The following is a 20269-nucleotide window of genomic DNA, read 5'->3' on the forward strand; positions in this document are numbered from 1 at the left end:
AATCAATAGTAATTGTTTTATATTTATGCAGTATTTCACATCTGTGATGCTGTTACGCAGCACTTTATTTGACAAAAATAACTACAATGTTGTATTTTGGATTTGATCAAAATAATACAATATTATGTTGAAAATTAATTGTTCTATTTTCATTTGATTACATTTTTAATGAATTAATTAATTTAAACACCATTTTGATGATAAAATTGAAATAAACTGTTGATATGGAATTCAGAGAAAAAGTGTGTATCGGCAGGGTTGGGAGGGTTACTTTAAATGTATTCCACTACAGATTACAGAATACATGCTGTAAAATGTCATTTGTAACGTATTCCGTTAGATTACTCAAGGTCAGTAACGTATTCTAAATACTTTGGATTACTTCTTCAGCACTGGTAGATTTTTTCAATTGTTTTGACTATAAAAAATCTGCCAGACAAAATACATTCTCTGAAAAAAGCCTAAATGTCTTATGCAGTGTTGCTTGACTAAGCAAGCAAGACTAAGCAAATTGATCTTGTTTTAAGGATTTTTAGATATTTTTACTGAAAAACGATTCAAAAATTCTAATCAAGAATACGATTTCTGCACTAATATCAAAGGTCTTACTAGAAAAAAAGAAATTATGATCCAACGTGAATTTTCTTGATAAAAAAATATGATCGTGCCTGGTAACATGTGCATGTAAAATGGCTAGAAATAGCATTTTAGCTTAGCGTAAAGCTGACAATTTACACAAGGTTTATTTCAATTTCTTCGTCTCCAAACTTACTTCAAACGTACTTCTCTGTCTGCTCGTATGAATGTAACACATCATAAGAAAGTGTTTCACCGCTGTTCAAATGCACTTTGGATCGCATCATTTATATGTATAAATGTTTTCCATCTGAAAGGACTAAATATTAAATGAAACAAATGACAATAAAATGCAAAGTAATCTCTTCAGTAATCCAAATACTTTTTGAATGTAACTGTATTCTAATTACCAATGATTTAAATTGTAACTGTAGTGGAATACAGTTACTTATATTTTGTATTTTAAATACGTAATCCCGTTACATGTATTCCGTTACTCCCCAACCCTGTGTATCGGTAAGTACCAAAAAGAAATAGGTACTCGTACTCTTTTTAAAAAAATGGTATTGGGGCATCCCTTGTAACCCCAATGTTTGGCTTTTTTTTTTTTTAAATAAACGTATTTTATTTTTTGGGGTAAATCGACATTATGCCACAAATGCTGTCGATTTAGCTTAATTTGTACTGAGCCCAGAACATTCCTTTTAAAAAACCATGAACAAAATAATTAATTGTAGAAGAAAACAAGAACCAGTCTGTACAATATACTGTATTCACTTGCAATGAGAACATGGTTTTGTGCAGTGAGTTATTGGCTGCCAAGAGCATGAAACCATCAAAATTGGAGAGACATTTATTAACCAAACTCTCAACTCTGATTTTAAGGACTTTTTTTTTGCTTACTTTTGTGCATTAATCAATTTCAGTATTGTATATCTGGTTGCCACTTGATGTCCAATGTAAAATCTGAGTCCTGAAGCAAAACCAGTTGAGAACCGCTGTCATCATGTCTTTGAGCATTAATACATATTCACACTTCTCTTTTGACTTTCTAATTCACTTTTACACTCGGTAAGCAACAACAAAGTATTGTGCATGCACAGCCTCTGATGTGCAAGTGCATTTCCACATGCTCAATGTTTGTGTGCATGTGTGCATGGTTTTGGGTCTAGATATTTTTTCCTCCCCTGATAGCAAATTTCCATTCTCTCACCCTCCTCCTCCCACACACACACACACACACACACACACACAAACACACACACACTCAGAGAGCATGCACTAATTTTCTGTCATATGGCCCTGATGATGTGGTCTTTTATTGACACCTCACACAAGAGCTTCAGTCTGGTCTTTCAGTTATGATATTCATACTTAACTCTTGTTATAAAACATGGCAGCTGTCACAGAATATACATTACATTGCTTAATACCTCAAAAAGCACTTATTAAGAGTTGCAGGTAATTTAATGAGAAGCAAATAGCAAACTCTGTAGTCTACATTGTTAGTTACATTTTAAATAATTGACACATTACAAATATCTTTTTTGAGACATTTTGCTTTGAAAGTGTGCTTGTGCAATCTTTCTTAAAAATAAAACAAAACACTTGGTTTTATACTCTTTTTATTTGATATCTTTGCGTATTTTGAATTTGAATAAATTGAAATTAAATTGAGTAAATTGTTTTCCTGTTGTTGGATTCTCAGTCGGTCAAAGTGAAAACATCGCACCTCTTTTTATTATTCAAAGTATGGTGTAAAACCAGGACAAAGTTAAAGATCTCTTTCCATTGGAACTCTATTGGAAAACATTACAATATTCCATACTAAAGCCCTAATGCAAATAAGTTGTTGTTCCTTTGTTTTACATAGAGATCTTACACCAACATCACCCGCTGTAAAGAGTCATTCAGAGAAGTACAACTTTTGGTGCAAGAAAACTTTCCTAAAAATAAATAATAAAAAATGAATGGTATGACCCCTTTAAAGGCAAATTACCAAAATGACCATATTCTTTGGAGATGTGGAGATGTTAGGCAGAAGAATGTTACCCTCAGTCACCATTCACTTTTTTTTCATACAATGAGAGTGAATGGTGACTGAGGGTAACATTCTGCCTAACGACTAATTTTTGAGTAAACTATCACTTTTCTACTATTATATTGTGAATTTCTCTCCCTTTTTTCTTTCAATAGTGACATTGGAACAGTTTGCTCTGGCCGTTCAAGAATGCCAAGTCAACGGCGACCGTGCCCTGCTAACCAAGGTATGCATAAAGCATTACATTTTAGTCTTTTGACTCATCAGTCGGTTCCAATGGAAACTTCTCAGATGCAGCAGCAGCTTTGTGCCCACTCAAAAGACAGTAAGCTGAACTTTCATCTTCACAGGGAGATTTCAGAGGATGCCATTCTTGACCACGTGTCTGGAAAAAGTTTGAACTGCAGAGAAATGCATCCCTTATGTTTGTGTCTCTGTTCCTGTGGCCTCTGAGATGGGTCCAAAGTTACTCATTCTCAACAGAATGGGGTGCCAACACAATAAACAATAAGAAAACAATCAGGAAAAGTAGATTTTTTTTTCTCGTATTTTCTAAAGAAATTTGAGTGGTGCTTATCTGTGCAAAAGTCTCCACCATGTTGTTAGGGTGTTCTAGGTTGTTGCTTACCACACCAAGTCAAAAGAGCCCACCCTAAGTATTTATGGTATTTTGGTCTCTAGATCTCTAGGTTCTCTAAGTTAATTGTTATTTAGAAAATTAATAGCACACCTATCCTCAACAAGCCACAAGATTTAGTAGATAACATTTTATGTATTCTTAAACACACAATTAAATAATATTTATACACCTTTTGCATAATTTGGCAAAATTATAGCTTGATTTGACATGACACCCAATACAAATATTCTGCTCACAAGTGATGTTTACCTTGATTTTTCTTTGTTTTATTCAGACGTCATTTTTGTAATATTTCATCTCAAGCATGCTCTTCACTGATACTTTTGTCTTAGTGCACTAACTTTAAAAAAAAAAAAAAAAAAAAAATGTATTTAGGCGAAAAATTGTTTGGTGTGGTGGAAATTACGCCACAACTGTGGGACAGTCGTCATTTCTGAAAAATTCATAGAAATAATTTTTATGTAATACATTTTGAAATGGCTTATATTTATTTCACTCTTTGTTTAGATGATCCTATTTTTAAACATGTAATAATTTATATTTTTATTATTGATTTTCATAGTTTAATATTGACGGTCTGGGACAAGGCTAAAACGGTAAAATCTGTAAAAATATAACGCATTTAAAACGCATTTAAAAGGTACAAAAAATAAATTATGAAGGCCTGGTAAGTCAGTTTTAATGTGACCCTAATATAACAAAAAGAAAATGAGCTGAAATATGTTAGTTTTAATAAAAATCAACCCCTGGGACATAAAATTGCCCCAATTTGCTACTAAAAAAAACGTATCAGAGAAAACTTGCTGTAGAAACGGAGAGTTCAAAATAATGTCCACTATAGCACCCCTTGAGGCAACTTTGAGAATGCAACGTGTGCTTGTGTTGAGTTATGAATTATGATCTGACACATTTTGGAACACAGCATTGGACAAAATTGAACTTGCATAACAAGATTTGCGTTCACATACTTGCGTAGAGTTCGTTTACGATTTTTTCAATCCTTTTTTCATACAAAAAATCCCATAGACTTGCATTAACGTGACCCTGCTGACACATGCGTGGACGTTGTATTTTGACTTTGCTATATGCAATGCATAATTAAATTTCATTTAAACCGACTGACCTCAGTTCAGGAGACTCTGTGCTGTCATTAAAGGGTTAAACTTTCGATGTACGGCGTCATGTGACAAAACAACATGGTGCCGATCACAGCGGAGTTTGTCTTTGAGAGAAACGCCAACAAAACTACATCTGGTAAGAAACCTAATTAAGTTTTTATATTGAAACCTTTTTGAGTCAAAAGATTAGAGTCTCTAGTTTCATCCGATATGCCATTTTAAAAAGTTAATTGATTTATCGCGAAACGCCACACTGTTAAACACAATGTACACTATAGTGTACAATAGCACAAGGTTTTCATTAGAAATCCTATATTTACTGTGCATTTTCACATTGAGAAAAAAAAAATGCTGCTTTCAGAGGCTTTATATGGAGTTAGGATGAAAATAAGGTGCATTTTTAACTGTTCTGAGACCAGTGCAGACAGACAACACACTGGAGGTTAAGTCATTCACTAAATAGGGAGCAAGGGAGCATCCTATATCTCTCTATGCAGATAAGTGTATTCAATCCAAACTTCCTATTTAAAGTTCAGTTTCAGGCTGCAGATGATGTTTGGACCACTCAACATGTTTGACAGACATGGAACAATGATAATCAGTACATAGATTCAGAATTTATAATGTATCATTTTATTTTAACATGGTTGGCAGTGATTGGACGATGCTGGCCATTACTTTGAATCAGAATTAATTATGCTAAATTCTGATTGGTAAAATGCTTCAGCACTGGTTCTCACATGTTTGTTTGACAGTGTAAAGAGAGAACATTAAGATTTTGTTGCCAAAGTAGAAAAAACATTGTAACACAAGTCAAATCAAGTCAAATAATTTGTATTTGAAATGTTTGTTTTTTTTTTTTTTTTTTTTTTGCATGTTTATTAGGTGCTACTAGTTACAAATCAAAAAGGGAAGTGGAAAATGCACACAGCAGTCACACTCAGGTCTCAGGAGGTTAAAGAAGGGACCTGAGCCATATCTAGGGACCAGAATATCATATAGACTTTGGGGTGGGCTCTTTTGACTTGGGTCAGCATTGTGGTGATGACCTTTCTTTTGTTTTGTTTCTCGATCATTTTTCTCTCCACCCTTCTCTATCTCTTCATCTTGCCGTTGTGTCATGTGTGGCTTTGGTCACAAGCACACCCTCAGTAGCTATCATGTTGATTTGTGAAGACCTGCTGGTCCTTTTTGTGACTCAACTCCTCACTATTAGAGATAAGTTCTTCAAAGGTTTCAATCCCTCAACATGCATTCAGTACATCTATACCAGTGTGTTTTGACATATTCATCTGTTGTCGTAGGTCTACATTAATGATTCTTAGAATGTGTGGTGGTCTGAATGTTCCGAAATGTGTCATTTTCCCATTTACAATGAAAGAGAATGGGGTCAAAAAGTGGCAAAAAAGCACCATAAAAGTGGTCCATACAACTCATACACTATATAACGCTATATTAGAAGTATTTCAAAGCATTATAATAAATTTGTGCAAAGAACAGATTTATTGAAAGTCTTCCTCTCCACCGTAGCTCTCAAATCTCAGCCTCGTCAAACATGACCCTTCAAGACGCGTTGAAGCAGTTTTGATGTCGGTAATGTCAGACATCATTAGTTCTTGCCTGTCTTGTGACTGATCACAACGTAACATTCTTAAATCTTTTTAATTGAAAGCAAGTGTGAATGTCATTGACCAAAAAAAAAAAAAAAATTATTCTGCTTAAATTTACTTGCTCAACTTGTATGACTTTCAGTGAATAACGACTTCAGTTTGTACCCCGCTATGAATATAGCGTATGGACTACTTTTATAGTTCATACTTGGTGCTTTTTGGAGCTTTTTAGCCCCTGTAGACTGTAGTAACCATGTTTTTTTAAGCAGAAACCATGATTTTACTATAGTAATATTGCAGACTGTAGTAACCGTTTTTTGGATAAAACAATGGTTTCACTATAGTAATATTGTAGCAACCATGACTGCAGTAACTAGGGTTGCCACTTTTGAAGTTGTGAAATATGGGACACTGTCTCTAGACGGTCCCTTACCACACCCTTCACAGTTTTAGCACAATGTGTGTACTTTTCAGATGGACCCTTACCCACCATAGGCAAAATATCCAACAAACATCTTTTTAGAACTATCGGTTTTTGGCATAAATCTATGTAGTGATCAGGATGACTGATGGCTGATATAATACCAATATATATATTAGAAGTAGACCAATATATCGATTTGACAATTGATCAGTAACAATAGTTGTTTTTGGAACAATCGGTTATCGGCAAAAATCTATGTGAGAGAGATACGGCTGACGTTTTCAGACGGTCCCTTACCACACCCTCCACATTTTTAGCACAATGTGTGGACTTTTCTGACGGCCCCTTACCCTCACGAATATCAAGGTTAAATTAACGATCTTGAAAGTTTTTGCCGTGATGCCATGGCCAGCTTGAATACGGGACAAAGCAAAATTCTAAATGGTACACGTCATTTCATCTTTAAATACGGGACGATCCTGTATTTTACGGGACAATCCTGTATTTATGGGATGGGTGGCAACCCTAGTAGCATCCATGTCTTTTTGGCAGAAACCATGGTTTGAATACAATTAACTGTAGTACCCATGGTTAATCTTGTGGTTACTCTGGTTTTACCACAAATGCCATGGTTAAATGATGGTTACTGTAGTAAAAGCCATGGCTAACCAGGCCAAGTAGTAACCATAGTTGAACTAGTTGAACCATAGTAAAACCATGGTAAATTTTGTGGTTACTATGACTTCACTACAAGTACAATTGTTCAACTATGGTTACTATAGTAATGGTTAACCCTTTTGAAAATTAAGCAAGGTTTTCCTACAGTAACCATAGTTTAACCATGGTATTTGTAGTAAAACCATAATTCATTACTATATAAATACTAGTATATTAAAACTGTGGTTAATTTATTGTGAGGGAACACAAAATATATCGAGGGAATGCAAAACGTTCTGCAAGGGAACACAAAACAGTTTGTGAAAATAAAATATACTTTTGCTATACAGAATATACTCTCCTGCTTTTGTGATCTCCATTTGTGTTCCACAGTGAGGTTGAAGAAATGATGACAGAACCCTTGTAAGGTCTTTGTGGTATATCATTACGATAAAGGAGTCAGTCATTGTGGCTTCCGACTGTTTATACACTTTAACTTTAGTGGCACAGCTATGACACAGCAACAGACACATTTCTGTGCAGTATCAGGATGTGTGTGCTGCAGTCATATGAGTGTCAGATTAGTGGAGTAGAACCGAACTGACCTGATATCTGCTGACAGATCCTCTAGAGAGCCGCTACCATGAATAAATCTCAGATATTGAGCTTGTTCCTGGCAGGTCATGAGGTGTGCAGTCACACGGGTCCTGTGATCAAGAGACAAAGCGCACCGGTGAGGAACAGGAAAACCTCACTTCCACTTGTTTCTTGAAACTACCGTTGCTGTTTTTGGTGTTGAGGAGCATGTTGCGACACGCACAATCATGGGACCTTTACACATTCTGACATTTCAGACTGACTTTAAAATTTGTTTAAGTGTGTAAATAGCTCTGTGGGTCCATACAATCCAAGTAAATGTTTGCCAAAACTTTAAAGCACCAAAAAGCACATAGGCAGCATAAACGTAATCCATAAGACTCCAGTGGTTTTATCCATGTCTCTTTTTTGAGTAAAAACAAGCCAAAATATAACTACTTTTTCACTATAAATCTTGATATCAGCAGTCTGCTTAACAATCCTGATTTTAAGCTCGATTACACTTCCTATAGCACCATCTAGCACTCTGCACATACGTCAAGCACTAGGAAGTGTAATCGAGCTTGAAATCATGATCGCCCAGGAGACTGCAGATGTCAAGATGTACAGTGAAAAGGAGTTATATTTTGGTCTGTTCTCACTAAAAACTGATTGGATTGCTTCTGAGGATATGGATTTAACCACTGGAGTCTTATGGATTACTTTTATGCTGCCTTTATTTGCTTTTTGGAGCTTCAAAGTTCTGGTCACCATTCACTTGCATTGTATGGGCCTACAGAGCTTAAATATTCTTCCAAAAATCTTCATTTGTGTTCCGCAGAAGAAAGAAAGTCATACCCATCTGGGATGGCATGAGGGCGAGTAAATGATGAGAGAATTAGCATTTTTGTGTAAACTGTTGCTTTGATCAGTATTTTTGTCATGTTTTCCAGTAAAAAAATATCAAAACATCCCTACAGCAAGATAAAATCACATGAGAAGCAAACTTGCATACAATATATTTATCATGAATTATGCTTATTTTATTTACCCCATCGGTAAATAGTTTTTTTCTTGATTTAAACATTAATCTAACAAACGTTTGTGAGGATTATGCTTAAAAACAAGAAACTGTATTTGAGACTTGGAGGTGGGCTCTTTTGACTTGGGCCTCTATACTGCAAAAATGAATTTCTTAATACGCAAATTTGTCTTGTTTTCCAGTAAAAGTATCTAAAACATACTTAAAACGAGATACATTTAGAGAAGTGAAATTGCATACTACTGTATATTTAGACTTGTTTTCAGGGAATGCTTCATGAATCAAGTTTAGTTTTCTTACGGCATTGGCAATTATTGTCATTTTCATTTTTTAAACATTAATATAACTGATCTTGTGAGGATTATGCTTAGAACAAGAAACGGGCAACATGATCACAAAGGAGATGCTTTCAAAGTTCATGTACCCTGAAATAAACTCCATACTGCTGAATTACTGACAAGCACCGTCGTTCATCAGACATTTTTGCATCAGTTCAAGAGTGCCTACATTTCCCTCTAGCGCTGTAAATACAACTCGCTTTTGGCGGCACTCTGTGGACATTTCACCCGTAAACTGGAACGTGCCCATGCGTTCAACAGCACTTCCAGCTTCAGCCACTGGGGGCAGTGATTTGAATTTTGGTAAGCACAGACCGATTTCAGCAACAAAACTTTTGACATAATATCTTAAAATTCACCCTGTGATCAGTCTTTATCTGGAGACTAAATTAAAAACACACTTCAACTTCAAGCTTTTAATAATTACTATTCATTCCTCCTTAAGATTGTGCGTGATGCTCATAGTTTCAGTTCCCAAAGCTAACACGCAAGCAATGTCATGTCAATCTGAGGCAAACCCTCGTTTAGCCTGGACTGATAAGAAACTTAATGGCTCCATGGTAAGCCATCGATTCTCTCGTTTGCATACGAGGAAGAGAGCAGAACACAAAGAAGAAATAGAGAGTGATTGTACACCACTACAGTTGCTGTATGTTTATATTGCCTTGATCCATCATAAATCAAATTCAAGAGGACACAGCTCATGAAAAATGATTACGGAACACTTTGGTGTTCAGTTAGCTAAACTTGGAGGTCAAAGGCCTTATTAATCCCTTTTAGTGTCCATGCTTTAGAGCTGATTTCTCTGCACGCTCTGTTTTTTCCTGTCCAGGTCTTTGATGTAGCTGGGTGGTTTGGTTGCTGCCTCACCTCTGAGGAGCACAGATATTAGCTCGTACCGCTGCTGTTTTTCCATCCCCTTCAACTTCTCGATGACATCCTGTGCTCACTCAAGATTCTTACACGTGAACAACCCTTGAGGTTCTGTAGGGTCTTTCAGATATGGAAAATATATAACATACGTGCCCTGAGGGGTCAGCGAGTATCTTTCCATTCACTTTTTGTGACACAAATGCTTTTTTGTAATACACTGATGCATTGTGCTGAATAGTTTCAGCTTCAAATGGAATGCCCATTGACCGTCTAAAGCATGTTGCACAATGGGAAGAATTGTCTTCAAATGAGAAGACCCAGTCTGATTGACTTAAAACGTTTTTACAAGACCATCAATGTCATGTTTACAAGTTTCCAGGCTACTACAATGAGCGCTTTGACAAAGAAATAGTTTCTGGCACTTTGTACCAAATAAACAAGTATTTCAGAATTAACCAAACCCTAAATGACACATAAAGAAACAAACTGTGGTTGCTGATCACTCTATATGTTGGTCAGACAGTCTCTTCTGGTATAAGTGTGTGTCTTAGTCAGAATAAGCTGCAATATGGACCCAACATTACGCAGATAGCCAACTCTGGCTATGCAAGACTTACACTAGTGCTGAATTAATGTCTTTTAGGTCGACTCGATCAATATGAGTTCCTCAGTAGTCAATATGTAGCGATCAGCATGACTGATGGCTGATATAATTCAAATATGTACATTAGAAGTAGAACAATATTTTTGTTTTACCGATTAATCGGTACTAATAGTTCCTTTTTGGAACTATCGTTCTCGGCAAAAATCTATGTAGCGATCAGGATGACTGATGGCCGATATAATTCCAGTATATACATTAGAACTGGGGTACTCAGTAGGAATCCGGACCAAAGGGCAATTCAGTCTGGACCGAGGTCTAAATCTTTGTGCTAGTTGTCTGACACCTGGCTAAGCAATTGTGTAAGCAAGCGTGTATATGCGCGTGGAGCGGGAATAAAGCATGTCCTTTGCTGGGAAGGAAATGTAGATACTGGACCTCTTGGAACTTTAATTGAGTATCCCTGCATTAGAAGTAGACCAATGTATCGGTTTTACCGATTGATCGGTACCGATAGTTGCTTTTTGGAACTATACGTTTTTCAGCAAAATTCTATGTAGCGATCAGGATGACTGATTTAATTCCAATATATACATTAGAAGTAGACCGATATATCGGTTTTATGATTAATCGGTACCGATAGTTGCTTTTTGGAACTATACGTTTTTCAGCAAAATTCTATGTAGCGATCAGGATGACTGATTTAATTCCAATATATACATTAGAAGTAGACCGATATATCGGTTTTATGATTAATCGGTACCGATAGTTGCTTTTTGGAACTATGCTGATAGTTGCCCAGATTTTTAAAAATATTTCTTATTCCTGCTTGTTCCTCTGTGGCTGGGGCTGGAGGATTGTACAGTTAGAAGGCTTGGTTCTACAGTATTACAGCGGCCTCTAGAAGTGAAATAAAAACAATCACTGACACCTCGTGGGGATTTGCTATATCTAAATCTGTCATCATTAACAGTATTCATCCATATTTTTATCCTCACTTCAATGCATATTTTGTTGATTAGATTAGACAATTAAGTGTTCTAGATTGAAGCGAATGCATGCAAAGAAAAATGCGAAACTGGTGTTGAGTGGGTAGAATTCAATGAAGCTGTCAGCTGAGGACATGTGAGGCGTCTATTTCTCAAACTAGAGACTCTGATGTACTTATCCTCTTGTTTAGTTGTACATCTGGTCTTCCACATCTCTTTCTGTCCTTGTTAGAGCCAGTTGTCCTTTGTCTTTGAAGACTGTAGTGTACACCTTTGTATGAAATCTTCAGTTTTTTGGCAATTTCAAGCATTGTATAGCCTTCATTCCTCAAAACAATGATTGACTGACGAGTTTCTAGAGAAAGCTGTTTCTTTTTTGCCATTTTTGACCTAATATTGACCTTAAGACATGCCAGTCTATTGCATACTGTGACAACTCAAAAACAAACACAAAGACAAAGACAACGTTAAGCTTCATTTAATGAACCAAATAGCTTTCAACTGTGTTTGATTAAAATGGAAAGTGATTTTCTAATACCAAATTAGCAATTTATCATGATTACTCAAGGATAAGGTGTTGGAGTGATGGCTGCTGTCTAGATTTGATCAAAAATGACTTTTTTCAAATAGTGATGGTGCTGTTTTTTACATCAGTAATGTCCTGACTATACTTTGTGATTAGTTGAATGCCACTTTGGTGAATTAAAGTACCAATTTCCTTCCGAAACAGCAAAATCTGTACATTATTCCGACCTTTTGGCCGCCAGTGTGTGTGTGTGTGTGTGTGTGTGTATATTGAAAACAAATATATATAAAATATATTTTATATAAAAAATATATAAAATAGATTTTATATATATATTTAAAAAAAAAGTATTGGTAAATAGCCTACTTAACTATAAAGCATTGAAACAGAGCCAAGTCTCCTTCGTGTGTTTTTCAGCTTGTTTATAGTTAAAATCCTGTGTTATGCACCAAATCTTTATTCTTTCTGGTTATTATTGTGATTTTGGTTGAACAATAAACTGCATCTTGGATTTTAATCATTTTTGACTCATGTAGCAAAAAATCAATTCTTAAAAATGATTGCCTGATTAATTTGTTATCGGCATTTTCCACCACCTTAGTTATCGGTATCGGAAAAAATCCTCTGTAGGTCAACCTCTAATATACGTACTTATATACTATTTAATATACACAATGTAGGCTTAGTTTAAAAAAGACATGTAGATGCAATTTCTAAAAAGAAATGAACACTTGTTTTACACATTGACTCAAAATTCACAAAACATTAAGGGTTCGAGCCCCAAAGCTGTTATTTGGAGCTGCCCAGGTGTTCAGTGGAACTAAAGCGGGAGTTATTAAGTAAGTTAGTAAGCTTGTTCAACTGTGCAGCTTGTAAATGACTCTATACTGCAGGTAAAGGCATTTTACAGCCAAAAGAGTATCAAAACAGTAACAGTGCACAAATGCATAAAGTTCCATCATTACCACTCATCTGTATGTAGTTCTTTAAAAAAGGTGTGCTCTTTTATCATTTTTAACATCTTTGTACTTGTTTTGGTTTACATGTTTATTTCTTTGCATTTGAGTTTTTTTCTCATCACTCTTGCAGTTCTGCCTTCTTCATGGCACTTTTCTGGTGTACCAGGAGAGAGCGTGGTATCTGGAGCACAACTACCTGACGCCCAGGACCAGCAGACAGATCCGTGGCCAGGTACTCGTTAATCTAACCAACTAGATGGGCAATGTAAACAGTTGCCCGTCATGTGCATAAGACTTCATCAATAGGGTTATTAGCAACCTGTCAGTAAGTCTTTGGATGAATCTTATGAAAACAGTTTAAGACCATTAAGAATGTTTGCACTGTGACATTATTTTCATAACAATTAAGCACTTTTTCTCCAAAAATTCTAATTAGCATAATACGTCCAGATGTTCTACTGTCATTACTTAAACACAATGATTTTTTTATATGTAAACAGTAATGAGTGCAATCTAATCACAAAGTAATTAATTACTGTAATCAAATTACTTTTTAGTGCAAAAAGTAGTTTAGTGCATTACATTTTGAATTCTTGTAATCAGATTACAGTTACTGATTTTAAATAAGTTAATTACTTTAATTACTTAGGTTACAGCTATTTCTAAAATAGTATTATATACGGTATGTAAAATGCATTTAAAACATGAATTACATTAATATGTACATCTGTTTTCTGTGACAGCTGAAGGGCATGCAGCCCCTAACATGTCAGTGAACGAGGAGGAAAAGAGACATTATTTTGAATTGGTTGAGCGGAAAAATTAACGTGATTACTTTTGACGAAGTAATCAGTAAATCCAGTAATCTGATTACAATTTTAGAGTAGTAATTAGTAATTTTACTCATTAAAATAACTTAACAAATACTCTATGTAAATTAGCTTAAATTAAAGGCAGAACAAAAAACATTACCATAATGTTTTTCGCATTAAAGTATTGAGGTGTTTTTGCAATATGGTAATGACAATTATGGGGGAAATGTGCTTAATTTTCTTATAATAAAAGATGATGTTGTACAGAATGACAGCGTCAGTCACCATACGCTTTCATTGCACAATAAAAAGATGCAATGAAAGTGAATAATGACTAAGGCTAGGAATGGACTTATACCACTTATTTTCTTTTCAATCCAATAACAAGTATTATAAAAAGCCAGTATTGCCAATATCGATATCAGTATGATAACCTCTATTAATTTTATTTATTTTTTTGCCGATTTCTAAAGATAAGATGGGTACTTTTAGCCGTTTAATATCATATTTTAAAGCCATAAGTTTAGGCCTAAATTGCAAGTTATCAGACATCCATGTTTTTCATCATTGAAAATGTTCTGTTGTTGTTTTTAAATCTTTCACAGATCTTCATTTAAATACATTTCAAACAAATTGAGCACTTGTAGCTTTTAGTTGTTTTCAGCTGTACTTTAGGATCAGTTCACCTATACCTAACTAAGGCTGTAATTTCGTCTAAATCACCTTTCCATGGAAGAAAACAAAAGTCAAACTGGTTCGAAACACCACGAGGATGAGTAAATGATGACTGTTTTCATTCCCCCCCTTTAATAGCCCTAAAACAAATAAATTATGTAGAATATAATTCTGATATCTTTCCTTTGATTTTGGGCTGAAATATGACCTGGACATGTTCTCAACAGGTTTCATGAGATTCACTCCTTTTAGGCATTCAAAGCCCTTCTTCTCCACATTTGAAGCTGTTTTGGATTACATCTACTCATTAACCCTTTTAGTAATTAGCTGACATTTACACTGAGAAACAAAATGTGAACATTTGCATGGGTGGTATTGATCAACCTACTGTCCACCTCAAACACACCCACACACACAAACTGTCCAGTTGTTCACAATTAGCTGTGATTAAACAGGCAGGCGGCCCCAGTGTGTTTCTCCCACACATAAGAGCACGCAGGAGCCGAGCGGACAGTGGAGTTGACACCGCTCTGTCAGTATGCGGTCAGCAGGTGCTTTACTGCATGTTTACCACTCAGACAAACCCAACACAGCCGTTGTCTCTATGCAAACAACCCCCTCTGTTTTGCCGTCAGTCCCAGACCACATGATAACGCTCATCGCACGTGACTGTAGGCATGTGCTTACGGTTCCTTTCAACGTACTCATTTGAACTATTGTTATATGTTTTCAATAGCTTATTGAAGGTGATTTATCACATGACAGGCTCAAAACATGCAGCAAAAATAACCCAATGAATTATGATTTTGATAATTAGCTGCTGTGCTAGAGTTGTTTTAAGGACACCCATATAAAGAGCAAAATCACAAATGTCACAAACCTTAAATATCTTGATTGTTTTTCTGAGTCTAGTTAAACTCAATCAGCAGCATTTTTGGAAAAGATTTTTATTACCACAAAAATAATCTCGACTAGTCCCTGCAATACAGTTCAGAATTTAATTCAGAATGTTTGGAGAAACATCTGAGACAAAGTTGATACTTGAATGAAACATACCTGAGAACTCAGTTGGGAGTTGTTGAGGAAAGATCTCTCCTAGGTCAAGATGACAGAATGTTTTGGAAAGATGAGGCTGACCATCTTTGCCTATCAATGCATTTTCCATGCAATGAAGTAATCCATGCAAATAACATCGGGCTTAGTGAACTTTGATTGGCATGAAGATGTGCTGTCGATCTGAGAGTAAATGACTGCCGAAACAAGAGCAGAAAGTCTATTTGCAGTAGAAACAGTGTGGAAAACATGAGTATACCTTTCATGACCTGCAGTGAGAGATTATTATTACAAAAGAGTTATGTGTTCTGAAGACAGAGTGATAGTGGGCTGCAGTGTTTTACAGGGAAATTACATATGAATTGTTTGTTGCACGAATAACAATATCTAGATTTGTACATTTTCTGAAGAAAATATGAGTAGTGCTTTCCTATGCAAAACTCACCACAAGGATGCTAGCATGTTCTGGGTGGCTGCCAGGGTGTTGCTATGTGGTTTTTAGCATGTTGCTATAGGGTTGCTAGGGTGTTATGGGTGGTTGTCAGGGCATTGCTATGCGGTTGCTAGGGTGTGCTTTGTGGTTGTTAGGGTGTTGCTATGCAGTCTCAAAGGTGTTCTGAGGATTTTTTAGCATTTTGCTATGTGGTTGCTAGCATGCTCTGGGTAGTTGCCAGGGCATTGCTGTGCGGTTGCTAAGGTGTTCTGAGTGGGTTTTAACATGTTGCTGGATGGTTGCTAGGGCATTACTTTGTTGTTGTAGGTTGTTGCCAGGGTGTTGCTACAGTACGTGGTCTCTAAGTTTTTCCGAGTGGTTTTTAGCACGTTGCAATGCAGTTGCTATGGTGTTATGGGTTGTTGCCAGGGTGTTGCTATGTGGTTTTTAGCATGTTGCTATATGGTTGCTAGGGTGTTATGGGTGGTTTTCAGGGCATTGCTATGTGGTTGCTAGGGTGTGCTGGGTGGTTGCCAGGGCAATGCTATGCAGTCTCAAATGTGTTCTGAGGAGTTTTGTAGCATTTTGCTATGTGGTTGTTAGGGTGTTCTGGGTGGTTTTTGCATGTTGCTGTATGGTTGCTAGGGTGTTGCTATGCAGTTTTTAAGGTGTTCTGAATGGTTTTTAGTACATTTCTATGTTGTTGTAGGTTGTTGCCAGGATGTTGCTATGTGGTCTCCAAGTTGTTCTGAGTGGTTTTTAACATAATGCTGTATGGTTGTTAGAGAGTTGCTATGCGGTCTCAAATGTGTTCTGAGGAGTTTTGTAGCATTTTGCTATGTGGTTGTTAGGGTGTTCTGGGTGGTTTTTGCACGTTGCTGTATGGTTGCTAGGGTGTTGCTATGCAGTTTTTAAGGTGTTCTGAATGGTTTTTAGTACATTTCTATGTTGTTGTAGGTTGTTGCCAGGATGTTGCTATGTGGTCTCCAAGTTGTTCTGAGTGATTTTTAATATAATGCTGTATGGTTGTTAGAGAGTTGCTATGCGGTCTCTAAGCTGTTCCGAGTGTTTTTCAGCACGTTGCTATGCGGTTGCTGTGGTGTTGTGGGTTGTTGCCAGGGTGTTGCTATGTGGTTTTTAGCACATTGCTATATGGTTATTAGGGTGTGCTGGGTGGTTGCCAGGGCATTGCTATGCAGTCTCAAAAGTGTTCTGAGGTTTTTTATTTTTTTATTTTGCCATGTGGTTGCTAGGGTGTCTGGGTAGTTGCCAGGGCCAAGGACAGATTAAGAACTGAGAGGCCCATGGGCTGGTACACCATGGGGGCCCCCCATGATGTGACTACATTCACCTTTATGTGCTACTGGACGCTTGGCAGAATTGGTTGGACTTTTCAAATAGACGGAAGAAAAGTTTGGAGCAATGTCTTACATGGCCAATTATCTGTACTTTTAAATTATGAACCGATCCAAAGTCATGTATTATTAATACGGATGTATGCTATAAGGCAAGCAATCACTCATTCACACACTCGTCTGCACTGTTTTTCAATCATTTTTCTATGTAAACACGCACTAGACGGACGGCTTTGATCATTGCGCTACATCTCACTTTATTCAGCACACCGCGCAAGACCGTCCCATTTCTTTAGACACTGTGTTAAGTTTAAAAGAACTTCAATATTTATTAATGCATCTCGAGAACACCTGTGTTCTGTTTAATCATTTGTTGCACTGCATCAAGCTTTTTCAGCTCTGGTGTCACATATCAACATTTTGAAGTTTATGTGACTGTTAATGTGACTGTTACACATGATTCCAGATTGTTTTTGACCTGGCAAAGTTTCAGCACTTGATAAATGGTGAGCCAGTGTTTTTTGCCCCCCATTTGCTCTGGTGTGCAGACAACAATTACACAAATTAAATGCTGAATCATTTAAAAATCAAAGCATCCCGAAGAGGTTTATAAACCATAGCGTTCGCTGTCTCATGGAAAGTGCCTAGGCAGAATTATGCATTTTCCATTGTTTAAGAACAGGCCAACTATGTTGCAGGCAGTAACAGTCTGAGATTTGTTTTTGTTTTTTTTTTACTTTAATGTGATTTTATCATTTGAAGATCTATGTAATGTGCTATTTAGGCTCATAGCTCACTGTGCACATCATTCCCTGCTAATCTGAGTTTGTGTTTGACGTATCCATGGCAATAAACGTTCTTTAGTCCCGATTCCCGTCAAATAACAGAATAACCGTTCATAAGTCTTGCGGTTAACCAAATATTACAAAAGGTTACCGTGCACATATTTAGGGTATTAAGGCATCTTTCACTTTATCATTAAACATTAAATGCATGCAGGACTTAAACATTTTAAAGTCCTCCATACTGTTGCACGAATTCAGTCGCTCTCAAAAGTGTTCTGAGTTTTTTTTTAGCATTTTGCTATGTGGTTGCTAGGGTGTTCTGGTTAGTTGCCAGGGCATTGCTGTGCGGTTGCTAAGGTGTTCTGAGTGGCTTTAAGCATGTTGCTATGTGGTTACTAGCATGTTGTGGGTGGTTGCTAGGCATTTATAGGTCGTTGCTGGGGTGTTCCAAGTGTCTTGTTTCACATTGCAATGCGGTTGATAAGGTTTTGGGGTTGCTAGGGCGTTGCTATTCAGTCTGTAAGGTGTTCCAAGTGGTTTTTAGCACGTTGCAATGTGGTTGCTAGGGTGTTCTGTGGGGTTGCTTACTGTCCCAAGTCTCTATAAAATTCCGGTCTCTATACGACTCAGGGCTCCTTCAATGCAAATCTGTGGGATTTCTTTACTTGTGTTTTTGTCCGTAAAGTAATAGCACATCTCTTCACAACAAGCCGCATGATTTGAGGTATCACACATGTCTGTAGCAGAATCAATGAGACACGAGTTACAAGCAGAGTTTCAATACTTGGGGTTAGAGGTTTGATCCGATCCCTAACCTCAAGTATGAGCAATAATAGCAGTAATGCTTGCTTTAGCATGTATCACTAATGATCGAGTCAGTGTGTGTGTGGTAGTGAGTGAGGGAGAAAATATGTGTGTTGAGTAAGACTGTGTGTGTGTGTGTGTATCTGTGGGGTGTCTGTGTGCTTTAAAGACAGTATCTGCGGCTGAGGTACTAACATGTATGTGTGATTTCTCTGTGTGTGGCTCCAGCTCTTTAGAATGACCTCTATTGTATACACACTCCTATCATTACATTTGTCAACATTAGAGCCAGACTTTTTCACTGAAAAGAGACAGACACACACATTCACCCTGAACACAGAGGGTCACTTCTGTACATTGTTTTATGTTTAATAATTTAAATGATTTCAAATGTTTAATGAGTGAGTAATGATAACTTATTAAGGTATTATTTTGCTCAGCAAAGACACAGTTTGAAAGTAGCAAATGTGAGATTACTGGGGTCTTTTTCTTAGAAGAAGCATATGAGAAGCAGGAGACTTTTACAAAAGTCTCCATTTAATCTCATTGCTGTCTAGGAGAAACCGCTGAGATATTACAGAAGTATGATCACAAGTCACATCTCTATGTATTTAGACTTGATTATAAATGTAATAGACAACACTGATTTAATCACCTTGATCTCAGTGCAAGCCCTTTTCATCTGTAACAATGATAACGCTTGTGCTGTGTTAACACAGCTGGCTTTTTCCTCAGGCTACTTCTGAGTTTATCGTCCTCTATACGTACCATCATGCCCCTGTTTGTCTTTGAAAAGTGGCAGAACATTCAGTTTGGTGGTGATATAACCCCGATTCCAGTGTAGTAGATAAACTATGTGTCTTGGTTGGAGATTGTACAGTATGGTCATAGCAACACAAGTGTTTGGTCAGTTTTGGCATTTTTTTTGGTTCAATGTGCCAACAGAAACAGGCAGAGCCTGAAAGTTCACATAAATGCGCACAGTTATTGTATTGTTTATGTGTTGGGGACTAAAATGTAGCGATGCTACAAACTTGACTACACTTTTCAGTGTCTTGACAGTATCTCAGCTGTTTTCAAAATACTGTAGTTTTTCCAGTCATAAGCTATTTTTTTCCAAACAAATGCAACATGTGTCTTTGTACGGAGTCATTTTATAACAGTGCCCACCCACTTTTTTCAGCCGACTTGGTTCTGAATGTATTTTTCCCATTCATTTCCTCCATAGGGATTTCATAAAAAAAAGAGTTTTACATCATGAACTAATCCAGCCAGCTCCAAGCCAAATCACAACATTACAAACTTTGATTTGAAGCAAAAAAAAAAAAAAAAAAAGGTAGCTAAAAATCTGACAAAAATGTACAAGACTGTGCGCTTGACGT

The 20269-nt window shown here is 36.7% G+C and overlaps 1 protein-coding gene across 4 annotated transcripts in view; it reads left to right on the forward strand.

Annotated features, from left to right (window-relative positions):
* The window catches only part of LOC127411941 (acyl-coenzyme A oxidase-like protein), a 70130-nt gene that overhangs the window by 43355 nt on the left and 6506 nt on the right, over positions 1 to 20269 (forward strand). Inside the window, exons 17-18 of one of the 4 annotated variants that reach the window (XR_007892369.1) lie at positions 2773 to 2843; positions 13101 to 13176. Coding sequence is in view for 2 of the 4 variants with exons in the window: in XM_051647877.1 (XP_051503837.1) it covers positions 2773 to 2843; positions 13101 to 13202 (173 nt within the window). In the remaining 2 variants the exon portion in view is untranslated. Of the gene's footprint in view, positions 1 to 2772; positions 2844 to 2967; positions 3555 to 13100; positions 13203 to 20269 lie in introns of those variants that run through there. The other 3 variants (XR_007892370.1, XM_051647876.1, XM_051647877.1) reach the window with 3 other exon arrangements.

The sequence above is a fragment of the Myxocyprinus asiaticus genome, chromosome 21, assembly GCF_019703515.2.
Source record: "Myxocyprinus asiaticus isolate MX2 ecotype Aquarium Trade chromosome 21, UBuf_Myxa_2, whole genome shotgun sequence".
Taxonomy (NCBI): Eukaryota; Metazoa; Chordata; class Actinopteri; order Cypriniformes; family Catostomidae; genus Myxocyprinus; species Myxocyprinus asiaticus.